The sequence below is a fragment of the Pelecanus crispus genome, chromosome 2 (assembly GCF_030463565.1).
Source record: "Pelecanus crispus isolate bPelCri1 chromosome 2, bPelCri1.pri, whole genome shotgun sequence".
Lineage (NCBI taxonomy): Eukaryota > Metazoa > Chordata > Aves > Pelecaniformes > Pelecanidae > Pelecanus > Pelecanus crispus.
In genome coordinates, this window is record NC_134644.1 from 130,357,009 (window position 1) to 130,382,307 (window position 25,299).

General features: G+C 37.6%; 1 protein-coding gene across 2 annotated transcripts in view; it reads right to left on the reverse strand.

Annotated features, from left to right (window-relative positions):
• ST18 (ST18 C2H2C-type zinc finger transcription factor) overlaps window positions 1-22,722 on the reverse strand; it is a 166,200-nt gene extending 143,478 nt beyond the window's left edge. Inside the window, exons 1-2 of one of the 2 annotated variants that reach the window (XM_075704749.1) lie at window positions 22,684-22,722; window positions 22,240-22,375 (exon numbers count right to left, since the gene is read on the reverse strand). In XM_075704749.1, coding sequence (XP_075560864.1) covers window positions 22,240-22,375; window positions 22,684-22,722 — 175 coding nt within the window. Of the gene's footprint in view, window positions 1-22,239; window positions 22,376-22,532; window positions 22,576-22,683 lie in introns of those variants that run through there. The other variant, XM_075704750.1, reaches the window with a different exon arrangement.
• Between the last annotated feature and the right edge of the window lie 2,577 nt (window positions 22,723-25,299).

Sequence of the window (25,299 nt, forward strand, 5' to 3'; positions counted from 1 at the left end):
ATCACAGACTAGTGATGCTAAACAGTGTAATGTACAAGAATGATATTTGCCTTATCCCAGTGTTTTCTATTCAACAAAGAACAGGATTCTTTGTTGTTTTGTCTTTCCCCCTTTCCTTATAGGTTTTCTGCTTAAAGTTAATGTTCTTTTAAAATTCATTATTCAGAACAGAATTTGACAGCATTCCCAACAGCTTTTCTTCTTTGACTAGAGTGTAAATTCCAGGGAATTATTGCACCTTTTACTGGGAGAACTTTAGCTTCTTACAGTTCTAAGTTCCTGAGCTCTTGATTCCAGTTGATTTATTTTAGTTTCTTAAAGCTTTCCCTTTGTATTTGAAAACACATGCATAAAAAGGCTAAGCTAAAATTGCAAGACCAGCTCCAAATTTCTGAATAGTTATTTTGAAAGTTTATGCTTTTTATGTTTAATATTTAGCATGAAAGTATAATATACTCTGTATTCTTCCAGATTTATGAAAAATCTTTTTTCTACTGTCTCTTTCTGCGAGAACTCCTCGGTGGGATTATCTTGCTGTCACAGCTAATTGATAGTGAACACAGGTGTGTGTGTATTTTCTCTTTGAATCAGTTAGGCATAGATGTCGTAGAAATCAAAATCTTTCATTTGTAGCTTGATCTAATAAAATACAATTACAATACCATCAGCATGGAGTAATCTCCCACACAGCCTGGTGAGCACCCTGGGGGGTATGTTTTAAGCGTGGTGCACAGTAAATTAGCCACTAAGCACCCATTAATGCTAATGAGAGCTCCATGGTTAATTTCCTGAGCGCTGTGCTGAAAAGGTACCTGTACGTATTGGTTTTAATCCTGGCTACCATACCATTAGACTAAGATGTAGTGTAAAAAGTGAACAGACCATCCAATTCAACAGTTAAAGCTGTTCTTACAGTGTAACTTACACAAAGCAAGTCAATCTGCAAGTTAGTCAAATAAGACCAATGCAGATTAACAGGAGACACTTCAAATATGGAGTAAATATAGTATTTGCATACAAGAGGCAAATCAAGTATGCAAAAGGAACCACAATTTTAAGATTTAATATTTTAAGACTGTGAATAAAACTCTTCTCTACTGCCCTGATAACTATAGTCATCAGACACAATGGGACAAATTTCTAGTGAGCAGCACAAAGTTGTTATAACTGAAACTGTCAGTTCCATTGAAGCTGTATATCCATCATTATTTTTATTGTTAATTCCATTTCAGTGGTGTAAGCCACTTACCTGAAGTTTCTATTCTCTTTTAAACTGTATTTTGAATGTTTATACTTCAAGATATAATGAGAAAATTTAAGTGGAAGGTGCAGCTGTTACATTCTTAAGTGATGTATTTCCAACTCATGTGCTACAACAGCCATCTCTGATTACACCAGCATTAGCTAAGTTGTCCATAAGATGAGACAATGCTATTAAGCAGCAGGATCAAATCTCAAGGAAATGTTTTGTAATTTCATTAAAGTGGAATATAATTTTTCTTCCTATGCATTGGTCAGGACATGAAGGACACCAGTCCCAGAAACCCTTACAATTCCAATAGCTGTAACTTAATTAACAATGAAATGCTTTTTAAAAATATCTTGCTTAGATATAGACAAATGTTGACTGTTTATATGTGTATGATGGTCAGTGGCTGTAGTACCTTTACCAACTCACACTCACATCTCCATAATTCAGCTCCGGTTCCTTAGCCCTTAAAAACCCTCAAATGTGGTGTTCTTTTCTATGGCCAGTACTACCACTGTTCAACACCTGTGGCGGTTTGGAACTGGCACTCTTGTCCTTAAGCTCCTAGAAAATTTTGCATCAGGGAAAGAGAGAAGGAAGCTTTTTAACATTTTACTTTCATTCTGAATGTATTTCTTCAGTTACATACATTACAAACAGGCTTTTTTTCTTTTCCTCTGGCTTATCATGGCCACTTTTTTAATTGGTAAGATTCTCTCAGTGCAGAAAAGAAGACACGTGTGTTCTTCTAATTGCAGAGGTAACCACTTTACCATCTGCCAGAAAATGAGAAGTGCTACTATGGATTTTCAGCAGTTGCCCAAAGTATAAGCAAATCCGTTGATTTTATTATTTATTTCTTATAACATAGCACTGATCAGTAATCAGAACCATGGTGTAGGTAGAGTATAAATGAAGAGTCTCCCCAAAAAACTTACAACATAACCTCAAATAGCTCATTGGAAGGTTGTTGGTAGAAACATTAACATAGCTTCACTAGTGGGCTTCAGTTATTACGTATATTGTTCTGTGCTCACACAAACTGTAATAGTTTTGCAGCCTGCACAAAGTATAAAGTAAAAATACCCAATATCCAGATTCACTCAGATGTACATTTGGGCCATCAAGTTACCAACTGAAACCATTTCCAAAACCATAACCCTTAATTATGTTTAAATAAATTTAATTAGCTTAATATTGTACAACTTCTCTATTACATACTAAGTAAAGTTCTAGTAAGTTCAACGGTATGTTGGATATACAACTAATATAATATTGGGTCTCTAAAAGGCATTTAGACTACTCTTTAACATGTATTTGGAGGTACCCTATTTTTGAAAATTCAGTGGACAAATCCTGCAGTGAGAGTGTGAGCTCTGGATTTTCAGTGTCATGTCCAAAAGGCATTTTAAAAGGCTTATTGGCTAGCAGCTGTTCACAGGATGCACCATCATGGTTTTATGCACATAAAGAATCCTTAGACTTCACATTAATGTCATTCCTTTTAAACTCAGTCATGCTATTCAATTTCTTTAATGCATGAAGTTAGGGAAGCATACTAAGGCTACAGATCTCTCTCATGGTAAAAGAAACATATAAAAGAATATTCAGTGTACACTTCTCCTTACCAGTGTCCCCCCCACCCCCCTCCAAGACACATCTCTGCTTGTTATTTCAATTACAAATGAATGCTTGATAAATAATTGGATAGTGAAATGCCAGTTTGAGAAGCCTCTATTTGTACTACCATCTAATTGCTTTAAAAAATTTTCAGATAGGTTCTCTTCACTCTTTTAAATGTTCCCTCTGCCATATTTTTTCTTATAACTGTTTTCTAGTAAGTCAAGCACAAATTAGCCAATTTTCCTTCCCTTAAGCATGCACAGACCAGCTCCAGAATCTTAGTTGAACTAGTCCTAAAATGATTAAAGAGACTAGGGATTCAAGGGGTTGATCAAAGCTAGTATCTTTACCTTTAAAATACTCAAACAAGCATTCATCACATTTTTGCTTTCAGATCAAAGTGATACAGTATATGAAGCATTTCAGCTACAATAATGCAAAGGTGCCCTCTGGGAAAAAGAGGCTAGATTTTCCATGTTAATGCTCATCCATCCTGTAGATTATGTTGCAAAGCAAAAATTCAAGATGTTAGTCACACCTCAGGTTTCTCACACCAGGTTGGATTTTTCTATGCGAATGCCATTTATATACTTAATCCATAAATAAAGCTGATTCTCTAGGTTTACAAATACAAGTATAGGTGATCAGATAGAATTATATAAGAACAAACACCAAGAAAATTCAATATTTCTTGTCTGAAACCTTATCTGACTCTCCAGAGTGGCAATGGTAAAGCATAACTATTTTAGTAAACATACAGCAAAAAGATGCTGAAACAGAAGCTTGTGAAAAAGTATATTTGGGACCAAGGACCAAAATGTAGATTATTCTTCCAATGACAATCTATTTCCAGGATGCTCATCAGAGAATACTAAATAGTTTATTTTCTTCAGAAGAAAAAAGATAAAAGGCAAAATAAAGACATAGCAATTCTTCTGCAGGAATCAAACTCAGTGAAGGCTTGAGTATTTCTTAGCAGTACATGCTATACCGCTTGACAGCAAAAGGAAAAAAAAATGCTGGCACTTAAAACTGGCAGTGTAGCTATCCATTTAAAACCCTGTATCAGATTACCAATACCATGTGATGTCTTATATAAAGCTGGATAACATTCATGATCAGTTTGTATCCAGTACAAAGCTCCTCATAAATAAATAGGGCTAGAGGCATGTTTTGATGGCAGAGGGCATCATACTGCTCTGTTCTTATTGAAAGATGGTCCTGGTTTAGTAAAGATATGTTTTGTTGGCAAAAAGTCTGCTATCATCTGGTTAAGTGGAAGGATGTTCAGACATGAAGCTGAAGCAAACATTTTAGCTTAATCTTGAAGGCAAGTGATTTACTTTGTAGCATTTCAAGGCTATTTATTTTACAGTACAGCAGCTTGTTTACCTGAAATCAGTGTGACTCACAAAATCTTGTTAAAATGGAATATTAGGAGGAGGAAAGAGAAAAATAGAAAAAGAGGAAGGAAAAGAGAAAGAGTTAGAAGGAGTTAGAAATATAAGTAGAAGAAGAAATAAGGATTTAAATGAGGAATGTTAGGGAGTGGGAATATATCAAGTAAACATAAATTTAACTTTATCTTCCATTTGAACCCTTTAATGGAGCCCTTGCTTACTCTGGCTAGCAGTTTCTCTTGCAAATAGCTTCACAGGCATCAGTGGGACAATTTCTGAGAGTTACTGCATTTTTATGACAGTAAGAAGTGGACTATATAGTCTTTCAGATGATAATTAACAGAAATGACTACAGAGCAGTCAGAAGAAAGAGAATATATATTCTATAAACTCAAATATCAGAGTACCAAAAAGAGGGGGTTGTTTTAACTGTTGGGAACCTAGCATTAATCAGTCTTTTAATACATTTACATTTATTTCACACACACAAAAATCTTATTTTTCATGCTATTTCACCCATTATTTTTCTATAATGAAGTTGATTAATTAAAGGAAATTCTAAGTCTTAGACCTTTCCTTCCCTCCTGTTCCCCCCAAATACACCTCTTTTTTTCCACTAATGAATGGGAAATCATAGTGCAGCTACTATTTTAAATGGAAGAAACTATTAATCTAGGAAGATACTGCTTAACATATCTACGAGCAGTCAACACCGCAGCTTTTATAGTTATGTTTCAAGCTGTTCTTTCCCAGAACAACCTGAGTTGCAATCTTCCTGTTACATAAACATGGCTAAGTCTTTATCTACAAGTTCAGCCTATGATTTTGTGGAGATACCTTCACTGAATTATCTAGATCCTCATAAAATCTGTCAGTAATATTACAAAGAATCTAACTTTGTTATCAGCTTCAGTTAAAGAAACATTAAGTAGTCACTTATTCTCAAAGTCAGATTTCTGTTAATACATGTATACAGCAATGACTGCCTTAAAATTTCTCTCATCTGGAAGATATATTTCACTTCAGATTTCTTTATTAATATTACATTTTGCAAGACACTTTCAGTATGTACTCTACACCTCCCTAGTCTCTCACATTTTTTTTTTGCTTAGCTTGCTTTACATGATAGTTTTGTTATGTAACGGGCTTGCTGTTGTAGCACAGTGCATCAATGATAGAGTACGTGACAGGTGAGGATCTGGTTTTCCATTTTCAGCAACCGGTGATAGTGACACTATCCTTAAAAAGGGCTCCTTTGATGTACAAGTTAAAGATGCCTCTGTCACTGCAAGTCAATGGCCAACAGCATCATTTCTTCATCATCTGTATGTAGGTGTGACATCCTCCATCTGTCTCTGTTGCCAGTTACCAAGCAATCACAGGATTTAAGGAAAACATGTAGGTAGATGGAAGAAAGACATAAGACCTGTACAAAGGATGGATTACTTTCTCATCCTCACTGATCACAGTATTAACTGGTGGAATGGAAATACAACTAACAGACAGAAGAAAAGGATTCAGAGCAGTGAGGGGGACAAATGAAATAATCCCACACAGAGCCCGTTGTTGGCCAGATTGATCTCAGTCACATACCGAAGTTGTGCTGTGAGGTTCACACGTGAGGCTGTCAACTACATGAAAAACTATTTTGCCTACCACTGAAGACTACCACAAGAACAGATTTTAAAATCAGTTATCAGACTGCTTACTGGCTTTGGCTAAAGAAACTAATTAATCTCTGTCTATACTAGTTCTCATTACAGAAGAACAACTGATTCCAAATAGTTCACACTCTCCCCTTCCACATTATTCAATACTGTAACTACAAATTTCCTCAAAGTGCTTTTCTTACTCAGTACCCAGAGAACACCTCAATAGCACAGGACCCTCTTCATGTACAATATCCTATGTTGTCATTAAAATCCAGTAACACATGTTGTATTTTAATTTAGGTCTTCAACCCTGTTAAAAGAAGTCAAAATTCGCAGCTAATAACATCTAATTCTCTTTTTTCTGTAAATTCAATAATGCTTTTACCATTTCACCTAGGCAGCAGCTTGAACTCCCCCCATTAGTGAAGGAGTAAAGCAAACATAACAGGGTTGTATGTATATGCAACACAAATGGGACCAAGTTGCTTCTAACATCTAGATATAAAGCATCAGAAAAGCATTAACAATAAAAATAACTTGCAAAGACAGAACAATGCATTAACATTAAATAATATGTACAGACACATTAGGAAAGAAAATTGGTGAAGCAGAAAGTTGCAGACCTTCCACCAGTGACTACTCAGAACCACTCAAGGAGGTGCCAGGTGTGGCTCACAGTAACCTGCAGCCTCTTTTGCCTGTGGGGCCTTCAGAAATCACAGGTGATTTAGCAGCAACAAATGGTGTTTCAGCAGACAAAAGGAGCAGCTGGTTTGCCTAATGGATCTTACAGTGAATGAGGAATCAGTCAGTAGAATGACCCAGCAGGTTAGGGGTGGTGTGATTGCATTTTTCCAAAGATCAAACATACCTATAGACATTAGGAAGCTAGTGGCTAAATCCATTGGTTGGACCCTGGAAAGTCATGGATAGGGAAAGCCGGTTTATCTGCTTTGGGTATGGAAATCCTGTCTAGAACAGAACTGATGAACATCCTAAGGGCACTGCCCTATTTCTTTGCAAATACGGATGATCATAAAGCTAGACAGAAAACTGATCCACAGCTTGGTAGACACTGGCATTGAGTAAATCTTTTGAAGAGCCTTCTATGGGATCACAAATGTGGATTTCTCTTCTGCCAGAAAACTGATAGATACTTCCTGTAGATCAGACAAATCAGGATGTCCTGGTTTCAGCTGGAATAGAGTTAGTTTTCTTCCTAGTAGCAGGCATAGTGCTGTTTTGGATTTAGTAGGAGAAGAATGTTGATAACACGCTGATGTTTTAGTTGTTGCTGAGTACTGCTTATGCTAGTCAAGGACTTTTCAGCTTCCCATGCTCTGCCAGGTGCACAAGAAACTGGGAGGGGGCACAGCCAGAAGAGTTGATCCAAACTGCCCAAAGGGCTATTCCATACCATATGACGTCATGCTCAGTATATAAACTGGGGGGGGGGGATTGGCCAGGGAGCAGCGATCGCTGCTCGGGATCTGGCTGGGTATCGGTCGGCAGGTGGTCAGCAATTGCATTGTGCATCACTTGCTTTGTATATTATTATTATTACTGTTATTATTATATTGTTATTATTATCATTACTATTTTACTTTATTTCAACTATTAAACTGTTCTTATCTCAACCCAGGAGTGTTTCTCACTCTTACTCCTCTGATTCTCTCCCGCATCCCACCAGGGCAGGGGGAGTGAGCGAGCAGCTGCGTGGTGCTTAGTTGCTGGCTGGGGCTAAACCATGACACAGGAAAAGGCTGCAGCTATGAACAGATGATAGTAACAGGAAAAAGTAGTAGGTGGAAGGCCTGGCACAAGGAGTTCCACCATACCAGAAGCCTAACAGGTGAGAATGGCTTCAGTGACAGAAAGCAATTGAGGATTCTAGCTAGGCTATGCATCTACACATAATAATATCTGAATAGAGTGGTCCTGAGTCTTTAGTAAGCACATGCAGAGACAGGAGGCTTAGATACAAAAAGCAACTATTCCTGAGCTAGTGTTTGCAGATGACTGCAGTCTCCTCTTTCGTGCCCCCAAGGACAGGTAGTTAGCTATTGGCCAGTTTGGATGTTCTGCAAAGCTCTTTAGACTTACAGTTCCTCCAACAGAAGTGTGAATTTAGTCAAGACCAGATAAGGTTGACCCTCCAGTGTTCACAGATACATGCAATTCAGGGTAATGAAAAATCCCCTTGGTTTTCTGCATTTCAGATGCAACCCTGCAGATGCAAGAGTAGACGATGCTAGTGTGGTATGTTAGCTTGGCTAGTAATCAGGTAATTTCTAGGGAAGGGATCCACAAAGGAGGGCCATCACATAACACTTGTCTCTACTGTGCTTCACAGGTGGGAGATCTAGGCTGCATATCCTTGAGAGGCATAACCTTGCTATTCTGTGCTTCCATTAGCTCAGTCCCCAGGCTCTTCCGTGATTAACTGAATAATTCCATTTGCAGGACATGATACCTAGCTCTGTAGTTCTGCGGCACTGTACATTACTGGCACTGAAGTTACGATAATCACAGCTGAATGGTGATGTAGCTTGTCTACATGATGACACAGGCCCTCAGGTCATTATTTGCAGAGGGCTCCAGTCAGAAACTCAAACATTACAATAACCTTAAAACTAATCTTATGTAACAAACAGACTTTTGCAGCAGAAGGTTTCTTCTCTGTCCTGGCAAGCTTGGATAATATCTTTATTGTTGTACTGAACTGTGGCTATGAACTCTACAAAAGCAAAAGAAAGGAAAGCAAATAAAGAATAAGCACTCAATAATATCCTGTCTCCTCTGTGATATATCTCTGCACCAACCTCTGTTTTCACCTTAAAATTTATAAAAAGTCTTTTATAAAAAACAGATATTGAAGCTTTTATGGTAGTTTTGAGAAGATACTTCATCATCATACTGACTGGCAGCAGCAAAAAGCAACTTAGAAAACTGCTTTTTCATGGAGTAGGTGACCAATAATCTATCAGGAACAAATTGTGATACTGCCACAGCAAATGCAGGAAAACAAATTCAGAACCATCACACAGCTAATTCAAATTGAAGGGTATTAAACAGGATTTGCCCACAACTAGCTTGCACATTTTCTACACTGCATTTTTAAAAATATTCCTTCAAGATGTGCAACTACAAGGCTAAATTGACGGAACTCTTTCAGATATCACAAAAGGAAAGAAAAAAATTGCATGGGGTGTGAAAGATGACTGCCAAACATGCTGCCATGAGATTTACAAATTTCAATCATATGTTTTAATATTAAATTCAGTGTTGAAAATATACACATTCCTTCACAAAAATGCCTATATGGAGTTTCACCATTGCAATTTGGGTACCTGATCTTCAGTAGTGCTAAGTATTGCCAGCATTAAAGGTGAATGAAAAAGGAAGATATTCAAAGCACACATGAGTATTTGTGTATGGACTTCAGCATACTTTCTTCTCAAGCCCAAGCTCACTAAGTTGCACATTCTGGGTGGGCATTTTAGAGTTGAAGTTTTTACTGCAAACCAGAAATGCCAAATTTAAAATGCCTGAAATGAAAAAAAGAATTTTTGCCTTTTCTACTTCTCAGGCATGAATATGTCATCACAACCTCTTTTCTTTTTACTATACAGCTTTACTTCAATATTATAAAGAAACCTTTTCTAGATATGAAGATGTTGTTGATAATTGTTTTTTTTATTTATGAAATGATAAATTCTCCCTCCCACGTCTTCATTCTCATCCTGCAGAAATCTGATTAGCAGGTATACCCACCCCAGAAACTATCCCTGTTAGAATCCAGTTGTATGATACAGAATACGCTTCCTTTCCTCATGATCCTGTTAATATGAGCACAGAATGCATAGTCTTGCTATGTAGTGTGAGAAGTTATATAGGTGATCTATCTTTCCACAGAGGGTTTACAAGGGCATGGTTACTTTCTATAAAGATATTTTAAAATTCTTTTTAATTGTTAGGATTATATATGTTGACAGTTAGAAAAGGGTGCTTTTGATTCTCAAATGTCTGTTTGATATTTGCCACTAATTTGTTGTGACTACAGCTAAACTGCAAGATTCATTTCATGCATTCCTGTAATAGGCACAAAAATTTAAGAGAAGCAACCTCATGATTTCATGAGATAAACGAACAATACTAAATTGTTCTTTGTTATCATGATATCAAGTCTGTAAATTTCTGTAAAATTCACAAACTTTCAAAAAACTTAAAAATTGCAAGTGCCTAAGTGTTACATACTTTTCCATTTGCTTGGCATTTGTTTTGCTGTTCTGCTGATACAGAAGACAACATTTCTTGTGCAATCATAACCTGTCCTTTTTCCCACAGCTGCCTCACAATGTCGATGAGGTCAGCAGGAATGGGACGTACCGCACAGCTCCAGGCTGCCAGCCATGGGCCAGCAGGCTCCTGCAGCCAGGGCTGCATTTATTACACCCTATTTTACAGGAGGCCTCACTTTGCTGGGAACAACTTCTGCTTCCAGTAGAGCAGGAGCTCAGGTAGCATGAGATGCGACATTTTTCAGAGGAAACAGTTCTCCTTTTTACCGAGCATCTTGATACTAGCAAACAAAGCTAGCAAGCTTGTTCCAAAATGAAGCTAGCAGGCTGAGAGGAGAGGAAGAGCATTTACAATATGGAATTGATCCATTTTAAGCGTTCTAGTTGGCAAATGCGTTAGAGAAAAAAAAAAAAAAAGATTAGAGTCTGCAACAGATAATCTGGCATGAATCAAGAACAATATTTTGTAGGTGGGCCCAGCACAAAGCAAGGTCCATTAGGCTCAGAGGACACTGCAACAGAACAATGGAAGCAGACAGGAAGTCTGCACTAATAAATATGCCCATTGGGCCAGTGCCACTGCCTAGCATGGCATAGATACATACAGAAGGATTATACACTAAATAGTGCAAACACAGTCCAGTCCATCTGTCATAAACATTAAGTCCAAAGGCCACAGGTGCAGATGGCACTAAAAAGTAAAAATTACACCCAGACAGAGACCACTTCATGTAATATGGAGAAGAAAAAAAAAACCCAGCAAAGCAAAACAAAACAAAACAAAAAAAATCCAGTGATTTGTTTCCAATCCATAAATGATCTCAGAATGTCCTTGGCAATCTTTGCTTCTTCCTTTCCCTCTCTCACTGTACATGTGTAACATAAATTTTATTTCACAAAAGTACTTTAAGCATTCAGGACCATTTTTTATTCAGTTAAATAAAACTAATTGATATTTGGGGGAAAAAAATAAATAATTTAAAGTAAGATTCAGTCCTTCATTCTAATGTGTTGAGAATAGGATGTGTTTTCCCTTTGGAGACGGAATCTGTTAGGCTCTAGGTATATCTTGTTTGAGTAAAGTTCCCATAGTAAAAAGCTTAATTAAAAGGAGGAGAATGTGTTTCTCTCTCTTGTAGTCTGGGTAAACAGAAAGGAAAGTTGCATCCTGTTAAATTCCAAAAAGAAGCAAAGAATTTCTGCTCTTTAGTTATTTTACATAACACAATTTTACATAACACTTGTACATGACATACATTCTTGTATAGAAGAGTTTAATCTGCCATAGTTTTCTTCTTTCACAATCACCATAAGCTAGTAACCAAATACCCAGAGCTAAATGGGAACAGACCACCAAAAAAGGGCTCTAAGAACAGTCTACCCAAATGAAATAAGTCCCCAGATAAAACACTGTTACTCCAAGATTTTATCTTTAGTTACCAAATCAAGTATATCTCAAACCTGTGGAAATCAGAATTTCAAGTTTGTCCTTTTTCAGCCATTCTATGATGCAGTTGTAGAATTTGTACAAGCACTTCTCAGGTTGTCAGCTGATTAAATGAGGGATGACAATTCTTTAGCAGCACTTACAAAAAACTTTAAAAACTATAACCAAATGCAATACATCTTTGATGGAGTGTTGGATAGTGTTAGATCCCTGGTTTAACAAAGAAACAAAAATCATCCAAGAATATTGTCATATTCCAACTGTATAATTCTATTGAAATTCTCGGCAAACCTAGTGTTGTTTCAGAAACAGAAGTAGTTTTATTCATACAAAAATCTCTAGAACTTTTTTCACTACAAGAACAAGCATTATCTTTTCATCTTTAGTCAGCATTGTCCATTGTGCCTCATTCACTTTGCTCATGAAATCTGACCTCCAGAAATCACTGAATAAACCTGATGCCTTTGTGATAGCACTAGCCATAAGATTATATAAACAGGTGAATAGGGTGTGCTGCATTTTCTCTTTGTTCTAGACAGATTTTTTTGTAACTGGGCAGCAGACGCTACAATCACAGAAATGATTACACACACTATTTCTTTGTTGTACTTGCAGCCAAGTACTGTAAAGATTTAATAATACAGAAATGAGTCAACTGAAAGTTATTTCCAAAATATTAAAGAATCATTCAAAACCCCCAAGTTCTACAGTTTTTAATTTTTAAGAGGTACATACGCACTAAGCAAGGGTTTGAGTATGATCTCTACAAGAGATAACAATGGGCAGCATCAATCTCATTTTCCTTAAGTCTCAAATTAAAACCATTTAGGAAAGTGGTTTTGTTTTTATTTTTAAAGACCAAAAAGAGTAAACAGTGTTTTCAAAGACCTATTTCTTTATTTAATACCAGAGGATTATAGTATTCCAGTCGTGAATTCTGCCTTCCAGATATGGCCGGGTCCAGTCTCTCATAACCAGAGCACATTCCCATTTGATTAACGGATGACAACCCGAAGTCATCTGGGTTAGCCATGGATTAGAACTAGGGACTTTTCCAGCATCCAGTTCACAAGCGTTTATTCCCACCCTGATGCTGCATCAATAGCTGTGACTTCAGCAGCTACTACTTGCTCTGCTTCCTGCTGTCCTCAGTGACCAGGAATAATGAGAAGAAAGGTTCTTCTCTCATTGACTAGGTCTGCTTGTGCAACTGTGAGCAAGATGAGACCTTGCTCTGCCATATATAAAGCCAGCCAACTCTCATACAGCCACCACAGGAACAAACAAATGTGACACCGTACCCAGCCTTGCAGCAAGGCTTACTTATCACAGTCAATGTGGTGACACCTGCTCACAGAATGTTAGATTACTCATTTCCTATTAGCTTGGAACTTAGGCAGAGTTTTCTCCTGTTTTCATTCACGCATTGTAACTTCCAAGTAGCCCTGACAGACAGTTTTCTGTGCCAGGATGTATGGAAGGAATCTAAAGAAGTTTCAATCATCCATCACTACCCGTCATCACCCATGTGCTTATCTTCTGTTCCATTCACCATGATAGTGGCAACACACGTGGCCCTGACTCTCTGAGCTCTTCCAAAGCTGTTGTATTGTGTCCTCATTCCCTCTGTGGATCCGCATCATGGTATCATCACTGCCTTGTGATCTGAAGCATGGAGGGTCAGGAATGACTGAACACATTAGAGGGAACATGCATTCCTATTAATTTCCAGGTTGCATCCTGTCCTAAATGTGATGCTGGCTGGTGATCATGTAGACATAGAAATCACATACGTGGAGTCCTGAAGTATGGCTGTCCTACTGCACTGTTAATTTTTAAATTCAATGTTTAAAACAGAAAAGTCTTATAAATGTGTTACTATTTTTCTGAAAGTGAAGATCCTCATACTTACACCGATTGCTATTAAATTCATCGGTTTACTACCTACCTTTTCTGCTACTGTACACCAATAGCATCAACTAAGGATGATGCTATTAGTGTTAGGGCTCAGGAAAGCAATGAGGCTGCTGCCTGTGCCCTGCCTGGAGTTAAAGCTAACTGAACAGGACATGCTAACACTACCCATGCAAACATGAACAGAAGATGAGAAACTATTGGGAGATAACAAAAGTGAAAAGCTAATAATCTTTATAGATAATGCAGTGAGGTGAAGAATGGCTGGATTTCACAGGCAGTTGAGAGTTATGTGGTAAATGGCCAAACTTCACAGATAGTTGAAGGGGAGCACTGGGGGCCTTCTGGTGAGTAGAGCCATGCAAGGCCAACAGTGCCCAGGCAACTGTAGCAGAAATTCCATGCAAAGCCATGAGTACATCAGCAATGGTATCAGAAATACTGAACTGGCAAAGAGATACAGCAAAGTTGGGACCAGTGGGGAGAAAGAAATTGGGGCAGGCTGGTTTTGGGGAGGACTGAAGCAGGAAAGAATTAACCAGAGAGGTGAAAAGGAATATGAAAAAGTAGAAAAGGAAAAAGATAAGGAATAGAAAAAGTGATTAAAAGCTATGCAAGTCCTGTGAGCAGTGCTGCCTGCTGGGTAGTCCTGTGTTTGATCAGCACAGCCTGAGTCAGGACAACAAACCAAACTTGTAAACATACAATGCATATATCAAACTTGCTTCTGCCATCAGGAGGAAGCAAGAGGGGGATAGGTGCTTTCCCTGGCCTACCAGGAGAATATCTGGATGGGACAGATAGAACATTCTGGTACCACTCTGTTGGTGTCCATTCCAGGGCTGATCACACTGGTATCTTTCCAGCCACTTCCTAATATCTTCTGGAGTATCAATCCATACAGTAAAAGATTGATTACAATGTATTCCACATTCCCAAGTAGAGTCTTTTCTACCAATGACCCAAGAGAGCTCACAAACCCTTTCCATTTCCTTTTAGCTCCCTGTCCTCACTGTTCGTCATGTTGATTTGGCATAAGGAAAAGAGAGGTTTACAAATATCTGCTAATCACTTCCTTTGTTCTACTGTTTTCACTTCCAAACAAAAATGTGTCAGATTTCTTATGACTTCCTCGACACAATTCTTTCTTCCTAAGCAAAAATATCCACATCAAATTTCAGGGGAAAAGAAAAAAACCAGGGCACAAGCACCATCAAATCAAACCAAGGCACAGTTCAGAATCCATAGGCCATCGGTTCCCTACCAACAGCATTCACCATCCTGGCCAAACACCTGTACTCAATAAATTTCCAGCATCCCAGGAGTGATGGCAAGGACCGCTCCGCAGGAAGAATCCTCTCAGCAGGCACAGGAGGTTCAGAGACCTGGATAAGCTGTCAGATTACATCTGGAATGGCAATTTTTTGTATTTTCCATTGTTACCCATGTCAAAACAATACTTTGCCCTTGCAAAGTAGTGCAGCACTACATCTACTGCCTAGCTGCAAGGGAACCTTTTGCAACATTTAGAGATTCATTAGAGCTCCATAACAGCCCAAGCTCATCTGATGCATGGGAATGTGTGAGCTTCCTTAGGATGCAGGAGACACTATTCACTTACAAGGAAAATGTTACTTCAAAAGTTGCAACACTATTATTTTTTCAGGATTGCTCTGCCTAAACATGTGTGTGTTTGGTTTTTTTGTTTTTTTGTTTTTTTTTTTCTGCAGGCATCTCTTCTCCAGATTAAACAAGCCCTGCTTTCTCGGAGTCTCTTCACAGGGCATATGCTCCTGCCTCCAACCATCTTGGTAGCTCTCCACTGAACTTGCTCCAGTTGATAAACACCTGTCTTGTATGGGGGTACCCAGAACTGGATGCAATGTTCTAGATGTGGCTTAATTAGTACCAAGTAAAGGGAAATAACAACAAATTCCTTTGATCTACTAGCTATTCTGCTGTTGATACAGTCCAGTGTTTTGTTAGCCTTCATCACTGTCGGCATACAATGTTAAACCCACTGTCCACCAAAACACTTATGAAGTTACTAAACACGATGAGTTTCTGGACAGTCCCCTGAGGAACTCAGGTGTCAAGGCAGAGTATGAACCATCAGCCACTACCTTTTGAGTCTGAAGATCCATCCAGTTTTCTACTCATCTAGCAGTCCATCCATCTACTCCATAACAACCCTGTTTGAATATGAGGATGTTGTGGGAGATTGTGCTGAAAACCTTGCTAAAGTCAAAGCAGATGACATCCCCTGCTCCCCTTAGCCACGAATACAGTCAATCCAGTCATCTCATTATAGAATGCAATCGGTTTGGTCAAGAATTAAAATCCATGCTACTCAAAATTACTTTGTTGCAAGAGAACTTGGTATAAGCATATCAGGTATAAGCATACCAGGTATAAGCTTTCACATTTTCTGTGGTCATCTTTACCACCAACATTAAGCTACCAGAAAATCTTTACTCATACATTTTCTCTGAAGTAGTATAAATCTGCTAGCAAAATGGAATATTTTTGACACATGCAGTCACATGATTAACACTTCTATAGGAGCACTACTGAGAAAAATAGATAAAATATTTCTGTGAGTCAGGTTCATGGGAAATGACATGTGTTTCTGCTTCATGCTGTTTAAAGCTACAGTTAGTATTTTTTACGACTTTTATCCATATTCCATCTAATTTTAATTAAACATTATGTTAAGTTTAACATCTTAATTCCTGGAACAAAATTAATGTCAATATGAACTTGTTGAGATCATAAAAAATATTAATGAGCTCCCAAGTAGTATTTTCCTGCAGAAATTTCATAACGTTCTGTATATGTTCATATACATATATATAGAAAATATGAGTGTATTGATAAAAATACAATATATATAAACATAGATAAAAAGTTTTCAGAAAGGCACTTCTTTTTCTGGACCAACATAAACCCACCAAAGAATAGTCAAATAATATAGTCAAATAATATTGCTATTCATTGTATTTTTACAGTGTTGGGAAAACCTAGTGCATACAACTGAAATTGAGATATGCCCTTAAGGTACAAAAGGAAAATTAAGACTATGTACTTGTTAAATATTTCCTATTCTGTGAAGCCTGTTCTTAATATCCCCTTGCAGTATATTGAGTAATCACAAACATATACTATGGAAGATCTTTTTGATGTATTATAATTTGTTCATTAAAGAGTTATTCTGTATAGTAGAGCCAAACATAAGATTTGCTTTTACAAGAGACTTGTTAAAAACATAAAGCTCTTCAGAAATGACTTTGCTTTTAAAACATAATCATGAATATGCACTACAAAAACTGAATTTACATTTATTTGGTTTCCAGTTAAGGTGAATATTGACCTTTAAGAAATACATACATGTATAAGAGAAATGTTTGAGAAATTTTCTATGAAAAGGAAGTGATTTTCAGAGTTTCTGGAAAGCCTTAACTCCACCTATATCTCAGGTTTAATGTTGACATTGTAAAGACTACAGGTGCTCAGCCTCAGGCCACCCCATACAACCAGACTTTTTTCTGTTACCAGGATACGTAGGACACTCGCTTGGGTTCAGCATCCTATTTATTTCCATGGGAGGTACAGAATATCAAGGAAAGACTGGAGCCTAAAGTTTGTTCTTGACATATAAGAAAGTGAGGAAATGAGAAAGAAAAGCCTAGTATTGACTTGAACTACACAGTGAAAAGGATAGGCAAAAAATTCCCAATAGAAATCCAGCATAAAGTGAAAAAAAACAAACCCAGCTATGCCATCCAATCTCATACAGTCAGGGAAAAGCAACATTTCTGATCCCTTAAGCACTTTAGGAGCAGAGTTGCCTCCATAGATATGCTTCACTAAAATGGTAGAACTGCCCAAAATAAAACTTTTATATCGGTGTTTTGGTTTGGGTTTGTTTTTTTTTTTTGGTGATATAGAGTACATTTCCCAGAATTATACCAACTCCTTAGGCTGTTCTTTTATTCCTGAAATGGGTGAAAAATCTATCTTTTTTCTTCCTGTGGAATGTTTGAAATTATTTGCCTACATTTATAATTCTAATTTATTTGCTTTAATTTATTTTAGGTTATTTTTCAATCTGCAGATTGATAACGTAATTACAGGTAAGGAACCTTAATTTATTCAATTGCTGGTGCAAATGCCACAGTTTCCTTGTTTCTATAAAGAGATTTGCACTAGTGCCGCTATTTCGATTACTTATCACCACTGACTGAATTAGTACTATTCCCACCTGGACACAAGCCCACAATTTTTTGATACGTGCTTAAACAGAGCACACAGCTTTATAGTTAAATGACAGATACCTCCATATGCAAAAATGTTGGAAGTCACCCCTGTACACACATATACTAAGAATGGAGAAATTTATCCCTGACTTAAACAAACGTAAAACCTAGCTATATAGTGGTAGGATAATTTAATTATTCATAGCTACTTTGCAGGGAAGAACTTTTAAAAAACAGCAAACAAATAAATCAAAGACATCAGAAAAGAGGGACAGAATGAGAATATAATGTTATTATACCTGTAAGAATGTAATACCACAATCAAGAAAATATCAAACTTTAATCTACCAAGAGACTGAGGACTTCAGTGATAAGATAGACCTTCTATTCCTTAATCATGAACAGCTCTGCTCTAATCTTCTATCTTTGGTCTGGATACAGATAAGAATAGCAAACTTCTAGCATAACATTATACTTGATTGAACTATACATTTCCAGCGACATTATTTTTGCCCCTGATTTTGGCGGGTTTATATCCCATATGTTACAGAAAAAAACCAGACCACATGTTAATGAAATTTAACATGTTAATAAACTTAATTGAAGCAATAGAAATACTTGGACTTTTGGACTTCAGTATTGACTGGCTAAAACCAGAACCATTAGTGTTATAAGAATCACCTTAACTTCAACCTTTGCAGTACTTTCCAGGAACAGCATTTGAGGAGGAGGGCTCTCTCCCAACAACAACTGATGAAGAATATCAGTTACTGTAAATGAGCAGTTCCTCTATGGCTCAGCAAAATACAACTTCTCACACCATTTTTACCTAACAAAAAATGAGAGCCACGTGAAAAAGGCAGTAGGAAAATATTGTGTGCCAAAATGGTGTGGAAATCAGAAGTTTACCTGGGGAAAGAAGGTGGGTTTGACTTTTGGATTCAAGCCTATTTTCTCAAAACACCATCAAAGCCAAGAGTGAAATTAGTATGAGAAGTTGTTTCTCCACTTCCCTTTAAATGAAGGACAACTGAACTGAATGGAATTGAATCCAAGCCTTAGGTAAGAAATTTGGTCTCAGAATGGAAATTGTCATTTAATATGCCCTCACTCGTATGCCACACTGTTAGACTGGACCCGGTGTTATGAAAGAAATTAGATTATTTCTAAGTTTCCTTTGCCTCAGGGAAAAAAAAAAATGTTGAAACAAACCTGTAGAGCTCCTGGTCTCACCACTGATTCAAACATCAAGACTTCCATTGACTTAGTCAAAACCAGGATTTTACACTACACCTGTAAAGGGACATCTTTTGCAAGATCTGTGATGTGATGTTACAGTGACAAAAGTGTAGAAAAAAGCCATCACGGGTCAGATATGCAACGGCAGTTTATGACATCTCTGTCTCCTTCCTACCTCAGTTTATAGTGTTGATAGCTGTTACAGTTATCAGAGAACCCCTCCCCAGCTCTAATCCTCTCCTATAGCCCTCTGAACTGGGTTCACGCTTATGCCATCTGACTCTAATGGCACAGAACACAAGTGTCTGTGAGAAAGAGTTGTGGAGTCTCTGTCTAGTACTTGCCACTTTTAAGTGCATGATTAAGCACATAAAAAGAAAGTACTGTTTCCAATGCCTCCATAATCAATTTAAAGAAGAGCATGAAAAGTAAGCAGAACAAGTGAAGAGGATTTTCAAAAATTTTCCCCATTTGTATAGTCCTATTCTCTCTGAATATACTGGGGAATTTCTCCCTAAGCTCATAGACAGCAGATGTAAGTCATTAGTGAAATCAAAATAAAACATACCATCTTTGTCTGGTAATAATTTTTTTTGGTAATTCTTTAATATTCAACAATTACAATTTAATAGCAAGGTAGTTTTCAAAGTACTTAGTTAAGCTGCAAGGAAACAGAATGGGGACAGGCAGGTTGCTCTTTCTAGATCCACAGAAAGCAGCTTGAACAGAAGCTTTTCAGAGATTAGCTTTTGCAGCTAATATACGTTGAAGGATCTTTTCATGCACAGACTATACAGTGATTCTTTTCCTTGCTTTAAATCACAAAAGGAAACCACGAGCAAACAATGGCTTTAGAAAGTGAAAAAAAGATAATTCAACTTTATATACAGTCTGTCTGCTTCTCCCTCCCCCCTTATATATGTGTATATACACAAAGAAAAGGCCTTTAAAACAACACTTAATGATAATTATCCAGACTTTACCTAAATTGAGAAAAATTCTTTCTTTACTTTGCCTTCAAGTATGTGAAAACTTGGTTCCTAAAAGTTATCCTCTTTCTCCTAATTTTTTGCAACTTAACCATCAGCTAGATGCATTTGTCACTGCAATATGTGTAATAAGTATTACACATGGGTTTCAATAATGATTCCACAAAATAAGGTTTCCAGCATCTCTCTGCAAGTTATAACATGATACAAAATGCATGTTTTTGCTTAAATTACCTTGTTTAAGCAGACTGTCATTATCATATTATCCCAAGTACTTCTAATCTATCTTTCGAGGAGGACAGGAATATTGACTGTAAGCCACTGTAAGCCATTACCACATTTTAAAGGGAAAGTTAAAAGATCAAAAGTAGAGCATAAATACACAAAGCTTTGGCACTCTTTTTCCATTTCAGCACTCTGTACTGACCTCTACTGGTTTATCCATCGTAGCTTTCATAAATATTAAACAGCTTACTTTTTATTGAACTTTGGCCCTCTCTTGTTCAAATTCAGGGATAAAGTAAACCGTATCCCACCCTGCCAACTTCTCCCTGACTGAAGGTCAAAAAGCAATCAAGCTTCCAACTACTGGTGGCAGTTTATCTGTAGTGGGTGAGACACTGTGAAAAATTATCAGTTAAAAAAACCCTAACAGCACATGCACAGCTGTAGAAAGATATTGAAATCAGAAAACTCCATCTTAACACTTTGAGTGTATTTTTTTATGACTGTATAATTTATCACATTTGTTTTATTCAACTGCTGTCTCATGTCTGCATCATTAGCTGTTTGGTATATAAAATCTGGTTTTGTATTGTACAATACCCAGCATCTGACCTATGATGAGGACCAGGAGTATTACTGCAACATAAACACCAAAGTTGTGAAGAGAAATTAATCATCTTCAATCATCCCCATTTGACAGACTTCTGCTTCAGAGAACACACTTGCCTCCAGAAGCTTCCTCAGAAGAAATATTTGCTCTAATTAGGACAGAGCCAGCAGCTTATCTACCACATGCCAGTGGATCAAAGTACAGCAGCAAGTTTGACATTATAAAAGTATCACTGTAAATGCTTTGACAAACTAGTTATTACCCTGTCTTACTGGGACCAGTGACACACTTATCCTTCATACTGCTAAATGAAGTTCAACCCATCCACTTGCTAACTGATCACAAGAAAAAACAAATCTCTAGTTCTTTATGGGCCTTACAGTAAAGAGCAACTCTAGTTAGTCATAAGCAAATGAGCAAACTTTTCCATCCTCATTTACCAAAGAATGCTTTCGTTGTCAGCAGCACTCAAAAATTTCCAATTTTAAAGGCCTATTTTTAGAATTCTTTGTTGTGCAAGTCTTTAAGTATGAATAACAGTTTTACATATCGTGAGAACTTCATTTCCTCTCACTGCTCTGCCAGTGACTCCAAACAATTTTTTTTTTTTTTTGGTAAGTCACTTGTACTGGCTGAAAAATGACAATTGTTGACCACAAAAACAATGAAGCTTTGTTGTTCTGTTGGTATACATAGTAAAGCAGATCACATATAGTTAATTCAGTTTCAGGACAGCAAGATGCCTGTTATTCATGAAGCTATTGTGTAATAATGCATTTTTCTTTCATTTTTCATAAGAGCCTCTGTAGATCGTGAACATAAACAAATCACTCAGATCATTCAGCATGAATCTATCATATTTGTATACTGTATAAATAAATAAATATCTGATCTACACCTTTGTGTGTTTTTTTAAAAAAAAAAAAAATCACCTTCCCCTGCTGCTTTGAACACTCAGATTTCTCTCTCTTCTTTTACCGCCGCTGAACATTACATCACGACATCCTAATGCTGAGTGCTTAGAATCCCGAGCAACACACTAAAAAACCCCCGAAGAGCCGCTAGCAAGCAGAGCTTTTCCCCGCCGCGCAGAAAGGTGCCGGCTCTCCCCGCCGCCTGCGGCCGCGTTTCCCCGGCGCTGACCAGCAGAGGGAGGAGAGGGGGTGCCCGCGCAGCCCCGCATCCCCCAGGGTACCACAGCCCCCTTTGCGCTACGCCCAAGCAAAACTACAAGCGGCCGCCCCAGGTTTAATGCCTGTGATGAAAACCCACACCTGATCTTACCCAGAAAACACACTGATAGCCGTTTGGGGTTTTTTTTTTTTCCTTCTTACCTTTACCTAGTGATTGAGTATGGGTGTCCAGAAGCTCGCTGTCGCCTGGTCTTGCTGGGTTGGCCACCGCTCCAATTCTTGTATTGCTGCTTCTAGGACTTGGATGAACAACTGGATCTGATCTGCTTATTCTGTTCTGTGTTAGAAAGAAAACATTTTGATGTTCTGTCACTAGAACTGGGCCTTTGCTCAACATGTTAGAGAAAGTACATAATCGTTCTGAGATTTGCAAATCAGCATCTTTTTCCGTAAGTCGGAAATAGAAAAACTTATTAAGACTTCCTATAACTTACGGAGGAGTGAAAGACATTGATTTTTCACTGAACAAGGTGTTGACTGGATCACCGTGAAAACATCTTCTTTCCAAGAGGCATTTTAAAGCAGTACTTTTGGTCAGCTCAGTGCAAAATATTCCACAACAGCCCCAATAACTTTTTTCCTTACCTCTGGTATCCCAGTGAGGTCACATTCTGTTAAAAACATCCTGTCAAGCTTGGTACAAAAGGGCTCCAAAGAATCAGAATGCAGAAGCTATGCAACTTGCTGACTAACTTTGCTCTGTGTTATTTACCAACCACACAAAGAAAATGCTGTCTATTCAAAACACAGTTCAAAACTCTCTTCACAGAAAGTGAGTGAACAAACAGTCCCATGTCCGATGCTGTAGTCACATCTCCCATGAGGCCCGGTGATAGCTCTGGGGCATGGGACGGAGTGACACCACCAGCAGTCACTACAAGGCACTTTTGTAAACAAGTTGTGTGTGTGTGCAGAGGAGGAGGAGGAGGCGGGTGTTACTTTTTCTCTGTCTTAACATCAAGATATATTTGCTTTATCATCTCAGAACTTCAGTTTTGCTTAGTCTACTGCATGCATTTGCTCTAGTACTTGCATGATATTTTCCTCAATATAACCTTTGTTTTCTTCCAGAAGGGATCTGAAAGGAACATCTGGAATTATTGCAAGATCTAGATTTGGAACCCTGGATCTAGGTTAAGCAGCAGAAGCTAATCCAGAGTCTTCCAGACCCATCACAGAAACAGACAAAGAAACTCAGTGGCTTCCCCTACTTCACACCCAGCAACATTCAAAGCACCTATGGCAAGTCTTTTGCTTTGGTTTATTAAATAAAAAGGCCTCAGTTATAAAAGCCATGCCCAAGTTTCAAGTGTTCAGTATTCCCAAAACTCAAAGGGGGGATTCTGACCCAACTTTACAACTTTGCCTCATTATACAACTGAATTCTTAAAGCAACTTGGGATTGCTCTAAAAATCAGAGGAACTTTGGATTTTGCATTTCAGTTTGGTAATTTCAAGTATTCCTAAAATCATAAACCCTCTCCACCCACTTTCATTATTTTAAACCCATCTATTCTTTGAAAACTCTTACCCCACTAGTCACAAAGCCACACTTTGGCAGAGAAGCAGAAATTTCTTCAGCTCTCTATAGGAAGAGAAGTACCATATAGACCCAGTGCTTCCAGTACTGGCCACTGGCCTCTGTTCACACCAAGCCACTCCAGTGTTTTTCTTTATACTTACAATAAATGAAAAGTCGAAAGATGAAACATTGTTCTCATTGACCTCTCTGTAATTTCTTTCTTTAACTGCCATACTATCATTGGAATCCTCTTTCTGCCACCCAATCTAAAACATCCTTCTTTCTCATCTACATGGCAGCCCTTGCCATGCTCACATTTTTTTTACAACTTCCTAGTAAATATTTTTTCTTATGCTAAAATGTCTATTTTTTCTTATGCAAAGGTCTAAAAGACAGATGTTATAAAACACCTGCTGTGTATGTTTGTGAGAGGACAATGTGAGACATGGTGACGTTATGTTGTAAAATAAACACTAGTCTGTTTTTCCTTTTATGGGGTCTGGTTCTGCAGCGTAAATGTGTGTTCTAATCTCATCCCAAGTAAAAGACCTTTATAAGCTTTTACAGGTTTGTGACGTAGGTTATTCCAAATCTTTATTCCAGGAATAAGAATCATTCCAGGTATGACATAAAGGACGTTCAACTGCTGATATACTTTAACAGCTGAATGATTCATGACCGATAATTGGATGACAGAAGTATAGGCTTTTAAAAATGTAAATGTTTTCTAGAAATGCACAAAACCTTAAACTACCTAGCTATATTACTTTTATCAATACTTGAAAATAATCCCTTTAAAATATGAATGGTGAATGATCTTGCAAGTGGAATTGTCTAAGTATCCCTCAGGATTTTTAGAACAAATGTGATTGTTTCTCAGTACCCAACAAACATCCAGTCTGTGGTCAGAGTCTGCAGTTGTGCCTTGTCAAGCAGTACCATTCTCCAAAAGTAATCACTTACAGACATCAAGTGAACCTTTACTTCTTCATAATAGCTGAACATACTATAACAGTTGCTCTTGCTTTTTAATGTGGACTGTAAAAAACACTGGAACCAACAGGAAGTTGTCCACTGATCTTTGTTTTATATTTATTCCAAGTTTCCATTATAGGTCTTCTCATCTCATTAAAATTAGTAATATATCCTAGAACAGTATACATATATTCTTCCTCTTTCCCAATAAGCTCACTGTTCCACTTAATTACACATATCTCAGGAACACATACCTTGCCTGCTAAAATACTGCAGTATACAGTAGATTAGTTACTTTCACAGTATCACCATGAGGTCAGAAAGTTTATAATCCCTGTTTTATGGACTGTGAAGACCTCATTTAGGTCTTCCTCTTAAGCCTTTTCTGAGCTCTAGTACCTATTTTTGAACAGGTCAGAACCAGCATGCAGAAGGGTGTATGCAAGAGCAAGGACCACAGAACATTAAGCTTCTTAAGTCCAAATAGCTGACTGATTTTCTCTTCTCTGTTACTGATCCTGTAACTAGATTTTGAAAGGTACATCTTGCTTTTATAGGGAAATCTACTAAACCACATGAGTTAAAGTTGTCCAGCATTTTAGAATTGTGTTCAGGCCATACTCCTTTTCTATACTATTATAAGACAAAGAGACAAGCTTTTTTTTTTTTGTTAAAATCAGCCATACCATTGCAAAAAGAGCAAA